The sequence below is a fragment of the Ammodytes marinus genome (assembly GCF_949987685.1).
Source record: "Ammodytes marinus genome assembly, chromosome: 11".
NCBI classification, from domain to species: Eukaryota; Metazoa; Chordata; class Actinopteri; order Uranoscopiformes; family Ammodytidae; genus Ammodytes; species Ammodytes marinus.
The window spans coordinates 5,718,891-5,730,244 of NC_137215.1; the positions used below are offsets into that span (position 1 = coordinate 5,718,891).

The window sequence follows — 11,354 nt, forward strand, 5'->3', positions numbered from 1 at the left end:
TGATCGCAGGTGTGTGGCACTTTCTCTCCTCTGCTCCGACTCCAATGTTGTGACAAATGCTTTTTTTTAAAGGTAAACAAGGTCATAAAATCTTCTTATGAACACTTCAGAGAGCCGCAACTTAAGACACACACACACACACGCGCACACACACACACACACACACACACACACACACACACACACACACACACACACAAACACACACACACACACAAACTGTTCACATCCAGCACGTGTGCAAGTGTGTGTGTGCGTGTGTGTGTGTGTGTGTGTGTGTGCGTGTGTGTGTGCGTGCGTGCGTGCGTGTGTGTGTGTGTGTGTGTGTGTGTGTGTGTGTGTGTGTGTGTGTGTGTGTGGCAAAGGAACACAGGTGCAGTCAGGGACACAGAGAAGAAAACAGGCCTCCTGCCCTTTGAACTTGATCTTGAAAGAAAGCTGTCTTCCCTTCCCGTCAAATAAGCTTAACTGCTGCTTTGCCTCCAAGCGCTAGCAATAACTTACTGGTCTGGTGCAAAATGTGAGCCAGTCGGGAAAGAATTCACACATATTCAAAACAGTTAGTTTTAGTCATCTCTATACTGTATAAATATTTGATTTGTTTTATGTTATGTTTGCTCTGTAAAGTCCAGTCAAAGAGTGCTATTTTTTTACCCAACAAAAGTCCAAAAATGTTTTTCACTGGCAAAAAGCTTCAAGGAGGGTTTGACCAATCTACATTGTATCCTTCAGTGTGTGTGTGCGTGTGTGTGTGTGTGTGTGTGTGTGTGTGTGTGTGTGTGTGTGTGTGTGTGTGTGTGTGTGTGTGTGTGTGTGTGTGTGTGTGTGTGTGTGTGCGCGCGTGTGCGTGTGTGCGTGTCTCTGTCCAGACCTCCACTGATACAAAAGTGGTTCAAGGTTAGGACATATTTTTTTGTGAACACTAGCGTTGGGAAATATAGTCCTCTTGCTTTTATGCTGTTGTGAATAAAACTGGTTTATAGAGCAACACATTGTGTCTTGAATAATATGATACAATGGCACAGAGTTGTAAAACTACAGACATATACCATAGCACGGTTTAATTTAAAGGTGACATAGTATGCTCATTTACAGGTTTATAATTGTAATTTGGGTAAGGAACTGTTTTCATGATGTACTTTCATGGGAAAGGAAGAAAGGAAGTAAGGCGGAAAAAACTTTATATTTCTTACTGTGCCATCGCTGAATCTGCTCTTTTCATCCTCGGTCTAAAACGCTCTGTTTTAGAGCCTGTCTCTTTAAGCCCCGCCCAGTCTGCTCTGTCTGGCCCTGAATCCATCCACGTATCTGGGGGTGTGGCTAAAACACTTATGTTAAATTAGGTTGGTAATGAGGGGGCCGTGGCTTCTCCCCATATGACATCATTAGGGGAGGGCAATCTGACTGGGGTTTTTGAACACAGGTTTTTTTAGAAAGGTGGAGGTGGATAAAAAGAGAGAGAGTTATTTTCTTTCTCACACTTAGGGAGTGTCTAGTCCCACCGTGGACCCATATTGATGTTGAAAAACCAAAAGTGCATGTTGCATAATTAGGTGACCTTATTACTAAGCACTTTGAATGGCCTTGTGTCTGAATTGTGCTATATAAACTTACCTTACCTTGCCTTATTAATAAGGGACAATACGTTTGAAGATACTTTATGCTGTCTGTTTCTCCCAGTAGATGGAGAGAGCAGGGAGAGGAGAGGGAGGAGGGCAGCCTGAGAGTCAGTAAGTGGGTCTGAGTAGTTCCTCTATCAGTCTGCTGATAGGACAAGTCTGTTTGTCAGAGCTGCTCAATGCGCTCCTTGTCTCCGCTTATCACCGCTAATTAAAACATTTGGATTCCTCCGGACGGCTCTGGAGGAGTGTGTGTCTGTCTGAGCGGGTGTGTGGGAGTGTAGATGTGTGAGTGTGTGTGTGTGTGTGTGTGTGTGAGAGAGAGAGAGAGAGTGTGTTTGTGTGTGTGTGCGTGTGTCTGAGCATGTGTGTGGGAGACATGAGAGCGGAGCGGAGTCTGAGGAAATAAATGTAGCTGCTTAAAGCTTGCGAGACTTGCTGTCCATCTATGGCCCGAGGAGTTCAACACATACTCACCATCAACTAGACAGATAGACACTGTTTGTACAGATGGGTCCAGACTCATCACACCACATGCAATCTTTGCTTCCTGTATAGCTCCTGTCTATTTCACCACGTGTATTTTTCAATGGTTCAATTCAATATCAATGTTAAGCTATTGGAATGTTTTTCGAAAGTGCAAAAAAATGTGTCAAGAGGTGTGGTAGTATTTCCTCACTTTAGTTTGACCTTTTTGTCAAAATATTTAAGCAAGGCTCGGTACGCTTATTTTGTTGCTCTCCAAGTGCCCAACTATTGACAGTGGAAATGCAAACAATTGCATAGCTGTACCGAACCGCACCGCTCGATGGAAAAAAGGCTTAAAAGACCCACACACACACACACACACACACACAGAGAGACTGTGGACTGTCTCAGTGCTACTTTCTCAACATGAATCTGTTTTTTATATACGTTCTGGGTGGGCTCATCTCTCAAATATTTCTAATCCTCTCCATGACTCCTCTGTTCCTGCTCTGACAGACACCGGACGGGGATCGCTGCATTTCTTTACATGCACAAGAGACTTTGACTAAGACTACAGAGACACAGTGCTCAGCCTACGACCTCATAACAATAAGCTTTGTCAAAAGACGTTGGAATTTTGTTTTAATCGAATTAGAAAAAATAAAGTATAACAATTTTTTTTTTAACTTTATTTTTGGATTTTTTTTAAAGAACACACACACACACACACACACACACACACACACACACACACACACACAATAGCAATTTAAGCCAGTTTTCAGAAGAAAGGTTTCACTTGGGTAATGGAAAATCTTACTTACAGTAAATCAACAGTTCCTCTTTTTAACTTCAGCTTGCTCATCTGTCCGGGAATTTTCCCAATGTGTCATACAGAACAATGTGGACTGATTATTTGAAATCGGTTTTCAAATTGTGCGCGAAGGTGTGATGTCTACGGTAATTCCTTTTGAGCCTGTTAGTGCTGATGCCGCGGTCTGTGTGATGGATGTGTCGTCCCCAGAGGGAGTTGATGTCTTATGGCTTTACTGTAAATGTTTACATTCCTACATCCACTGATGCTATCTGCTAATAGTTTCTGGAACAAGCCTGAAGAGTCCTCTGGGTGGGATTATTTGCTCTGTGTGTGTGTGTGTGTGTGTGTGTGTGTGTGTGTGTGTGTGTGTGTGTGTGTGTGTGTGTGTGTGTGTGTGTGTGTGTGTGTGTGTGTGTGTGTGTGTGTGTGTGTGTGTGTTATCTATCTGTCTTTAAACAGAGGTATTAACCATGACCCCTCTTCTTCCTGAGTCCTGCCCTTTGTCTGCCGAGGGCCAACGCATTAAGAATACCAAGACACACATTACTGCTGCTTCAACTTATTCACAAAGCAAAATATTTAGCGATTGTGTCTTTGTGTGTAAATCGGTACATGACTTTAGAGAAAAATCTATTTAATGTGTTAGTCCGACTGAAATCCGACTTTTAAAATGCATGTCAACATTTTAGTCCGACTTAAATCATTCTGAATTGTATTTGTCAAACTTGAGCTCACACACCCAGATAATGTGTTTGGGAGTCAAGCTTCCCCTGCATTTAAAGGGTCAATTGGACCCGAACCGGCCTGGGCGCAATGTGAATGCTTCCGACTTTCCCGCCCAGCGATTTGACCCGGAAGCCGAATAGCATTCCGTGCTCACAGAAGAACAACAACCATCAAATAAGAAGAAAGCCATGCACGCGTACAGCACGTACAAAATGTACCGAGCTGTAAAGTTTTCCATATCACCGCTGTTGTTCACATCCACTTTGTTAGCAATTTTACAATACAAATTCACATAGTGTGCTCACTAAACAGTTAGCCGATCCCTAAACGTTTGCCGCTCGCTGTTAAATCGACCAGCAAAGGGTCAAATGCTAACCATCTGAAAGCGGGCACATCACCTAACGTATTGGGTTTGGACAGACAGTACTTCAGTCAGTTAATTGATTCCCCTCCCGTTCTTGTAGCTATAATGGCAGCTCGACTTAGCAGTGCATATAAACAAACTGATTGTTACTCCAATGAGCTCTCCCTGTCCCTCTCTTGTTTACACTCTAAATCTGTTAGTATTACCCAGTGCTTGGCGCTCTCTCTCCGTGCCAGCAGCAGCAGCAGTAGTTAATGTGAAGATGATATTTGTTTAAGTCAACAAGGCCCTTGAGAAAATGATTCCTGTTACAATAGGCACATTGGTAAATGCATGTCTAATTGCTGCTCAGGAGCCCTTGGAGGATTCTCTGTCAATAGAACCTGTATCTTTTGAAAAGGGCAGTCAAGCATGGATTAGTGCGGGTTGTCATTCCGGTAGCTCGGCCCCACCTTTTTAAACGCTTTCCTCCCTGCTGACGAGACATAAAAGATCAGCGGAAATGACTGTTTCCACTGGCATTAATGAGTCCTATTTAAATCTGTCCTTTCAAAGGTGTTAGGTTGTGTTAACTGGTGCCAGCGATTGTTCAAAAGAGGGCAGACGAACATGTTAAACTGCATATACTGTCTACTACCGTCTGGCTTCTTTTCATTATCTCTGTCTGGGCTTTATGAGCGTATTAATAGGGAGGATGACTGATAAAGTACAACTCAAAATGTTTACATACTTGAGCATTACACTCTCGTACATGCAGCAGCTATGCGTGTTAGCTCAGCACGGACTGTCTGGAACAACACGCGATAGCTGAGGTCTGGGAATGTAGCGAAGACGTCAGGTTTTAAACAAACCCCCAAAAGCCAAATGTATTAACAACAGAACACAAATGCAAACAAAGGTTACAATTATTAATCAACCCTGTCTTTGGCAAAGCTCTTGGTGCAGGCAGCGTTGATCTACATTGCTTGGCATAGTTTTACTTACACGCATATAGTTCTTCAAAATGAATACTTACAGGCATTACCCTAGGTTTCTGAGACTTAAAGGAATACTTCACCCATATGGAACCGGCGTTCTATCATTATAATATCACTATTATAATATAATAAATCAGGTTTTTCTTCCCTCAGTCTTCCCTAAATCTTCCCTTGGCCCAGCTGTCCTGTTAATCCTAACCCTTACTGTGATGTCACAAGAAGGAAACTGTAGGGTTAGACAGTGAGACCATAACACACTCTTTCTGCCTTTTCTCAGGCTAGGATGATCCGATTAATTTTTTTTTTTTGCACATTTATACTAAATAGGATCTCCGAGTTCAATACACCTTCATATTCCAACTGGTGAAGTCGGTCTTTAAGTGTGTCTGTATCTGGGCAGTTGCCATTATTTGGGGTGGGGAGTACATTTTAAGTAATTATACACATTAGTTTGTTGTTTTTTTACCAGTGTGAACGCTCAGTTCCGTACACTTCCTTGGCCCTGACGTGGTGTGAAGAGGTGCACTAGGTACGGATGCTCATGTACGAGCAGACGAAAATGTATGCGGCTGTTTCCCTCGACAGATATTTAAAAACATGTTTGGGAAAGTTTTGGGTTGCTCTGTGGAGGTGGAATGTTTGCTACAAATTGTTTTGAAAATCTTCAAAAAAAATTGGAAAAACTGCACTATAAGCCAAAGGCAGCCATTTTCTAAAACGTCAATCAATACGAGTGTCGTATTTTGAGGTGATGACGTATCGCAAGAAGCAATTGTCCCGGATCTTTTGAAGCAGTGTGAGTGCGGGACGGGCCTGGCCAGCAAGGGAGGGGGGTACTATTGCACGGCACGGACCAAACAGGCCAAGTGTGAATACGCCCTTATACAACATGTTAGCTTGATTCCTAACCTCTGAAAAAGTCTTACAGCTTGTATTTCTTGCCCCATTAGATTTGTTACAGTGGTGTTGCTGGCTCCCAGATTCAAGCACTTAACCAGATGAGTATAAATAGACAAGGGGAACTCCTTCAGTCATTCTGAGAGCCAAGTGACGATCCACAAAACAATCTAATGTTCAACCTCACTTACTATAGCCTACAGATGAGGTAGACTGTTATCAAAGGGGTTGGGTCACTCCCTCTTGACTGAATCAATGGAACACTTACATCACCATGACATCACTCTGACATCACAGATAAAGAAATAAAATCTTATCTAGTCATGGTCGACAGCAATGAGTAAAGCAGTTATTCAGCAGCACAATGTGAATAATCAGAGCACATGGAAAGTGGCATTCCTCTAAACCAGGACACAGCACCATGTCCTTTTAATGTAACATATAGTCTCAATTGTCTAACAGTTAAAAATGGTGTAAGTACAATGAATCTAATGTTAAGGTGGAATGATTGTCAAAATCAGTGAATATCTCCTCAAAATTCACTACCTGTAAGTACTGTGTGCGCACTGGGAAAATGAGCTGCTGTTAATACACAGTATATGCTCTGTAAACTTGGATGTTAGGTAATAGTATTGTAAGTAAAGAAAGGGGGGCACTGTAGCTTGCATGCCCGTTTATAGAGCCTGGACTGAGTATTAACACCAGATTTAAGCGCACATATAGGTAGCATATCATGAGGAGATATTCACGGATTTTGACAAAAAGTGATTTTGTCAACAAGCATTCACCAGAATCACTGACTCCACTTTTTAAATGTGCCGGTTACTTGCTGTAGGACAGTCAAAGGGAGAAACCTTTTGTTATCCCTGCCCCACTGAAACCTGTTATGTCAACCACTTGGGATAGCTGAAGTGTTGTTTTGATTTGAGAGATAGATGAAGTTTGGGACGATGCCAGGGGGTGGCACTAGGTGATCCTCTATGCCAACGCAGTCTAAGTGGGAAGGGGAAGGTTGAAGTTCCTATTTAACACCACAGTTCTTTATTGTCACAGCATTTAAAGCTTTAGTGCGTAACTTTTTCACATTAATGAATGTCAGTTACATTCAAGCCATCGATAAATTAGTAAAAACAAAGTTGAGTAAGCCCACAATCATCAGCTCTACAAAACTCTCTCTGTATTTCTCAGTATGGCAGCGTTTGCAAACTGGTGTGGCACCCCAACACCGGTGCAGGGGCTCAGAAAATACTCAAGAAATGTTCCAGTTGTTGATTCTACTGGTAAGAAAAAAACCTGGGCGTACAGCAGAAGGAATAAAATCCATGCGCGATATGTCGACAGTGTTGTTGTAATTACTCAGAATTCCTCATGGGGGGCGACAGAAGTTACGCACTATAGCTTTAATGTTGTTGTATTCGTAAGAATAATGTTTTTCTGGATTATGTTATCAAATTGATATACCATAACATGTTTGCACAAATCTAGCTTTTCAATTTCTGTCCACTTAGAAACTGGTATTTATCTGTCTATCTGTTGTATCAGTTATAGGGTGGAGTCCTTCAGGCTTCGTTTAATGCCACGGTTCTGACGTTTGACACAGTTAACACTGATTCAGTGCAATCAGTTGAGGATTAAGCCAACGCGCTAGTAGAAACATCATTTACAAATCATGTTTTTTATTTTCCTCTCCAGTGTGGCCGTTGTGTATTATCTTTTGGGATGAGGGCGCAGTCTTTTGAGTGAGGAATGATTAATGTCTTCTGTCTGGATGGTGCAACGTCTCCACGGTCCATTGGCCCTCTCTGACTCACAGTGGCACACAGTACAGTATAGGACTGAGCATGACATTTAGTTTCTACACACTCACACACACACATGCGCACATGCATACATATACACACACACACACACACACACACACACACACACAATTTATTTTTTGAATTAGTCCGTTTTTTTGTATTAATACTGAAATAAAAATGTAAGTGAACTTATTTTGCATGTCCCTTTCCACACAAAAAAGCTTATACAGCAGGCTATTGACTGTCACTGGTGATCCTTAAGTACAGTATGCTTTAAATTATTATTTTTTTCTTCTTTTAAATCATTACAAAATAGTGAAAACATTAAAATCTTGCTCTTCAATAGTAAAGATTAGATTTCTTCTCACAGCAATAATCATCTAATCGATTGTCAAAAAATGTGACACAAAATGTAGGCTCACACTCATCTTCAACTCAGGCCAACATTTGAAATATTTTATTATTTGAAATTTTACTGAATATCTTGACACATTTGCATTTTATGAACCTTAAAATGAAGCCAAGTTGGGACATTGTTTTGCTTAGAAACAAAAAGTGGCCAAAACTGGCTGATTAGATGGTCGGCATTGATTGTACAACAACCTGTTGAGTCTGGGATGACACAATTTGATGCCAAAACCCTTACAAGTAACTCATTCGTACTTTATCCTACAAAACTTCATTCAAAATCCACAATGTTCAGCCACTTTCACACATGCATTGTATCATTTAACTTTCAAATCACATCCATAGTTCTCAGTTAAGACTACAGTGTTGAACTGGTGAAAATATAAACAAAAACGCACTTTTAAAACTCACTCTCAACTTGCACACATCTGACCCCACATGGATGATTCTGACACCAAAATGTAGGAAAACTTCTCCCGCGTCCATTGATTGTACATTGTATCAGTCCTGTATGGTCTCTTAGCTTCACCGCCTCCCTCCACATGCCATGCTGCTCATCCCGGCCTGCCAGTGGTAGTAGTGCAGGTATGGATGGTACTGGTAGGCCTGGTACAAAGGCACAGTCATTGGGATATGTCCCCCATTCACTTGATGATGATACTGCTTCTGATTGTCCCTCACCAGCACCTTCACCGCTACCTTCCTCGGCGAGTTGCACGCCACCGCCAAATCGGCCGCAATTTGCCGCCTTTTGGTTTTATATCTCCGGTTCTGGAACCATATTTTGACCTGGGTTTCTGTGAGTTTGAGAGCCGCCGCCAGAGCCGCTCTCTCGGGCCCTGAGAGGTACCGCTGCCCGTTGAAGCGACGCTCCAGCTCGTAGACCTGCGCGTGAGAGAAGGCCGCTCTGGAGCGCTTTTTGGTGCCCGGAATGCACTGCCTCTGATCGGATAGACAACTGTCCGGATCCCCGCTGCTGGGATGCCCATCGTCATCGTCTATCTCTGTCTGGTTCTTCGGCCGTGTATCCCGCTCTGTACAGTGTGGTGGTTGCTGGTGTGCAGCGCCTTGCAAGACATGAAAAAAAGTGTATTTCTTTATCAAGTTGCTCATAAGATGATTATGTTCTCAGCCGAGATGGCACCCTCTGCCCTACGATACGGACTGTGGAACCCACTGATGCACATTTTTGTGATATTGGTTATTGATATAAAAAAAAAACGTATTTGATTTGATTGGAAAAGCACAACGCAATTATGCTGGATGGGGAAAAATCAATTCAACAAGGAGCTGACAAACGTTTCTTCTTCTATAGTTTTCACAGTGTCAGAAGGTCAAGGCTTATGATGAAAACATAAAAAATAAATAAGCAAAGGCTTCCAGATAACAAACAAAGCCCTCGGATTCTATAACACAAATTTTTTTTAGTTTTTGTTTTCTAGACTGTCATATAAAAAAAGTAAACTTCAGGAGTATGAAGTTATTGGAATTATTCAAAGTAATTTAGAATTATTGTGATCATCATGAACATTTTTTAAATGCCGTAGTTAAAGCTGGCATGTTCTAACTAGAAAAAGAGACTCTTATTCCATTTTACCTTTTTTTCTGAACACAAGTTCCTTTGGATTTTTTCCACTTCACTGGATTTGCTGTCTTCCTAAGGGCACTGTATTACATTTACAGTCTAGTTCCAAGAAGCTCTCCAGGCCTTCGATTTTTCATAGTTTGAATTTCGTTTTGGAAAGAATAATGTAAATGTAACAACTCGGTAGATGATGTGTTACTATACACATGATGACAACAATATCCCATCATACCATCTTTCTATTGTGAAATATGTCTAGCTCAAAAGTGACGAGACAAACACATGCAACATTGATGGAATCCTGTGACTATTTATTCGTGTAGCCTAATCCAAAAGCATTTAACAAGCCAAATTTTCATAATAATAAATAATACTATTTATTTAGAGCACTTTTTTTTGAACAGTCACAAAGTGCTTTACATACAGTAGCTAACCCTAACCCTATGAAAACAATTGATAAAATACGACCAAAGTAAAACAAAAACCAGAAACACAACACATTTCGCACAAAGCCTGAGCTGTTTTACATGACAAGGTAAAATACAGTCAGGATAAAATGACAAGGAATGCAAAAACTTGCTCACCTTCTATGTGGTCTGTGTCCTCTCCTGTGTCCGCCTCTGATCGCACGTTTCCAGCAGACAATCTGACATCACCCGCGAGTCTCTCCAACTCATCCACGTCTTTACCAGACCGATCGGAAGCCTCCGTACCTCCACCACCAACATGCCCGGTGCACACGCTGCTATTCGGGGCTTTAACTTGCTCTGTGCTCCGGGAAACATGCTGCCTACCGCGAGCATCACGTCCGGTGGTGAGAATGTCTTTGATGAAGAAGGACGAAAAACTTAATGTCATGACTGAAAGACACGCGCGGATGTATCCCTCACTCCTGCATTCGAATCATTTAAAAATAGAGGCATCAAAATATCAGCCACTTCGGAAGCAAAAAGTCCTCACTCCTCACTAATACTTTAATAGGTCATTTACTTTATGTATTGGATTGAATTATGGTGAACTAAGTCCGCTCTAGTAAACTACTAAACAGCCTTCATCAGGAGCTGTCAAGTCTATTAAAATATGTTCAGCAGCAGCTTCAGTTAACCATTGAAAGGCTTTTACCTCTGCCCCCGGTCCCTCCCTCGCGCACCGCCCAACTACACCGCTCTCATTGAGTAAGATGGAGGGACACTGATTATTCACTGATTTTTTTGGCAGCTTTTATTCGCTTATGTTATGGATGCAATGACGTTTTCGAAACAAACGTCAGTAGCAACTCATATCTATTCTTTTCTCCCTTTTTTTAACTGTGTGGAGACAAAGAGCGATTGTTGAGAACGTTTCTAATATTGCCGTGAATATTAGACAATAGATAAAGACTCTGAGAACATGTTGTCAATTACTCATGATGAATGGAACTGTTCCAGACACGGACTGTTTACCAATCATTAATTATGTGTAAACTGTGGTCAGGAAATCTGATGCGTAAAGTTCGCTAAACGCGTGCGTAAAAGGCTTTCCACGTGTGATGAACCAATGTTGTGGTTTTAAATCCGTCTCCACAACACTGCAGCCCACCTTGTAGGCTATACCTTTTATCATACAACTTTTTAGCTTCCACTAATAGCCTATGCTACCTAAATTACTTCTTCGAATTTCCAAAGTTGCTCTAACCCACGATTTAATCTTGA

General features: G+C 41.7%; 1 protein-coding gene across 1 annotated transcript; it reads right to left on the reverse strand.

The window, feature by feature from the left end:
- Positions 1 to 8,478: 8,478 nt before the first annotated feature.
- nkx3.3 (NK3 homeobox 3) lies at positions 8,479 to 10,521 on the reverse strand (the record flags this gene model as incomplete). Its single annotated transcript, XM_080036840.1, has 2 exons — positions 8,479 to 9,145; positions 10,248 to 10,521. The coding sequence occupies 2 exons, from the start codon at positions 10,519 to 10,521 to the stop codon at positions 8,604 to 8,606; spliced, it is 816 nt and encodes a 271-aa protein (XP_079892966.1). The 3' UTR covers positions 8,479 to 8,603.
- Between the last annotated feature and the right edge of the window lie 833 nt (positions 10,522 to 11,354).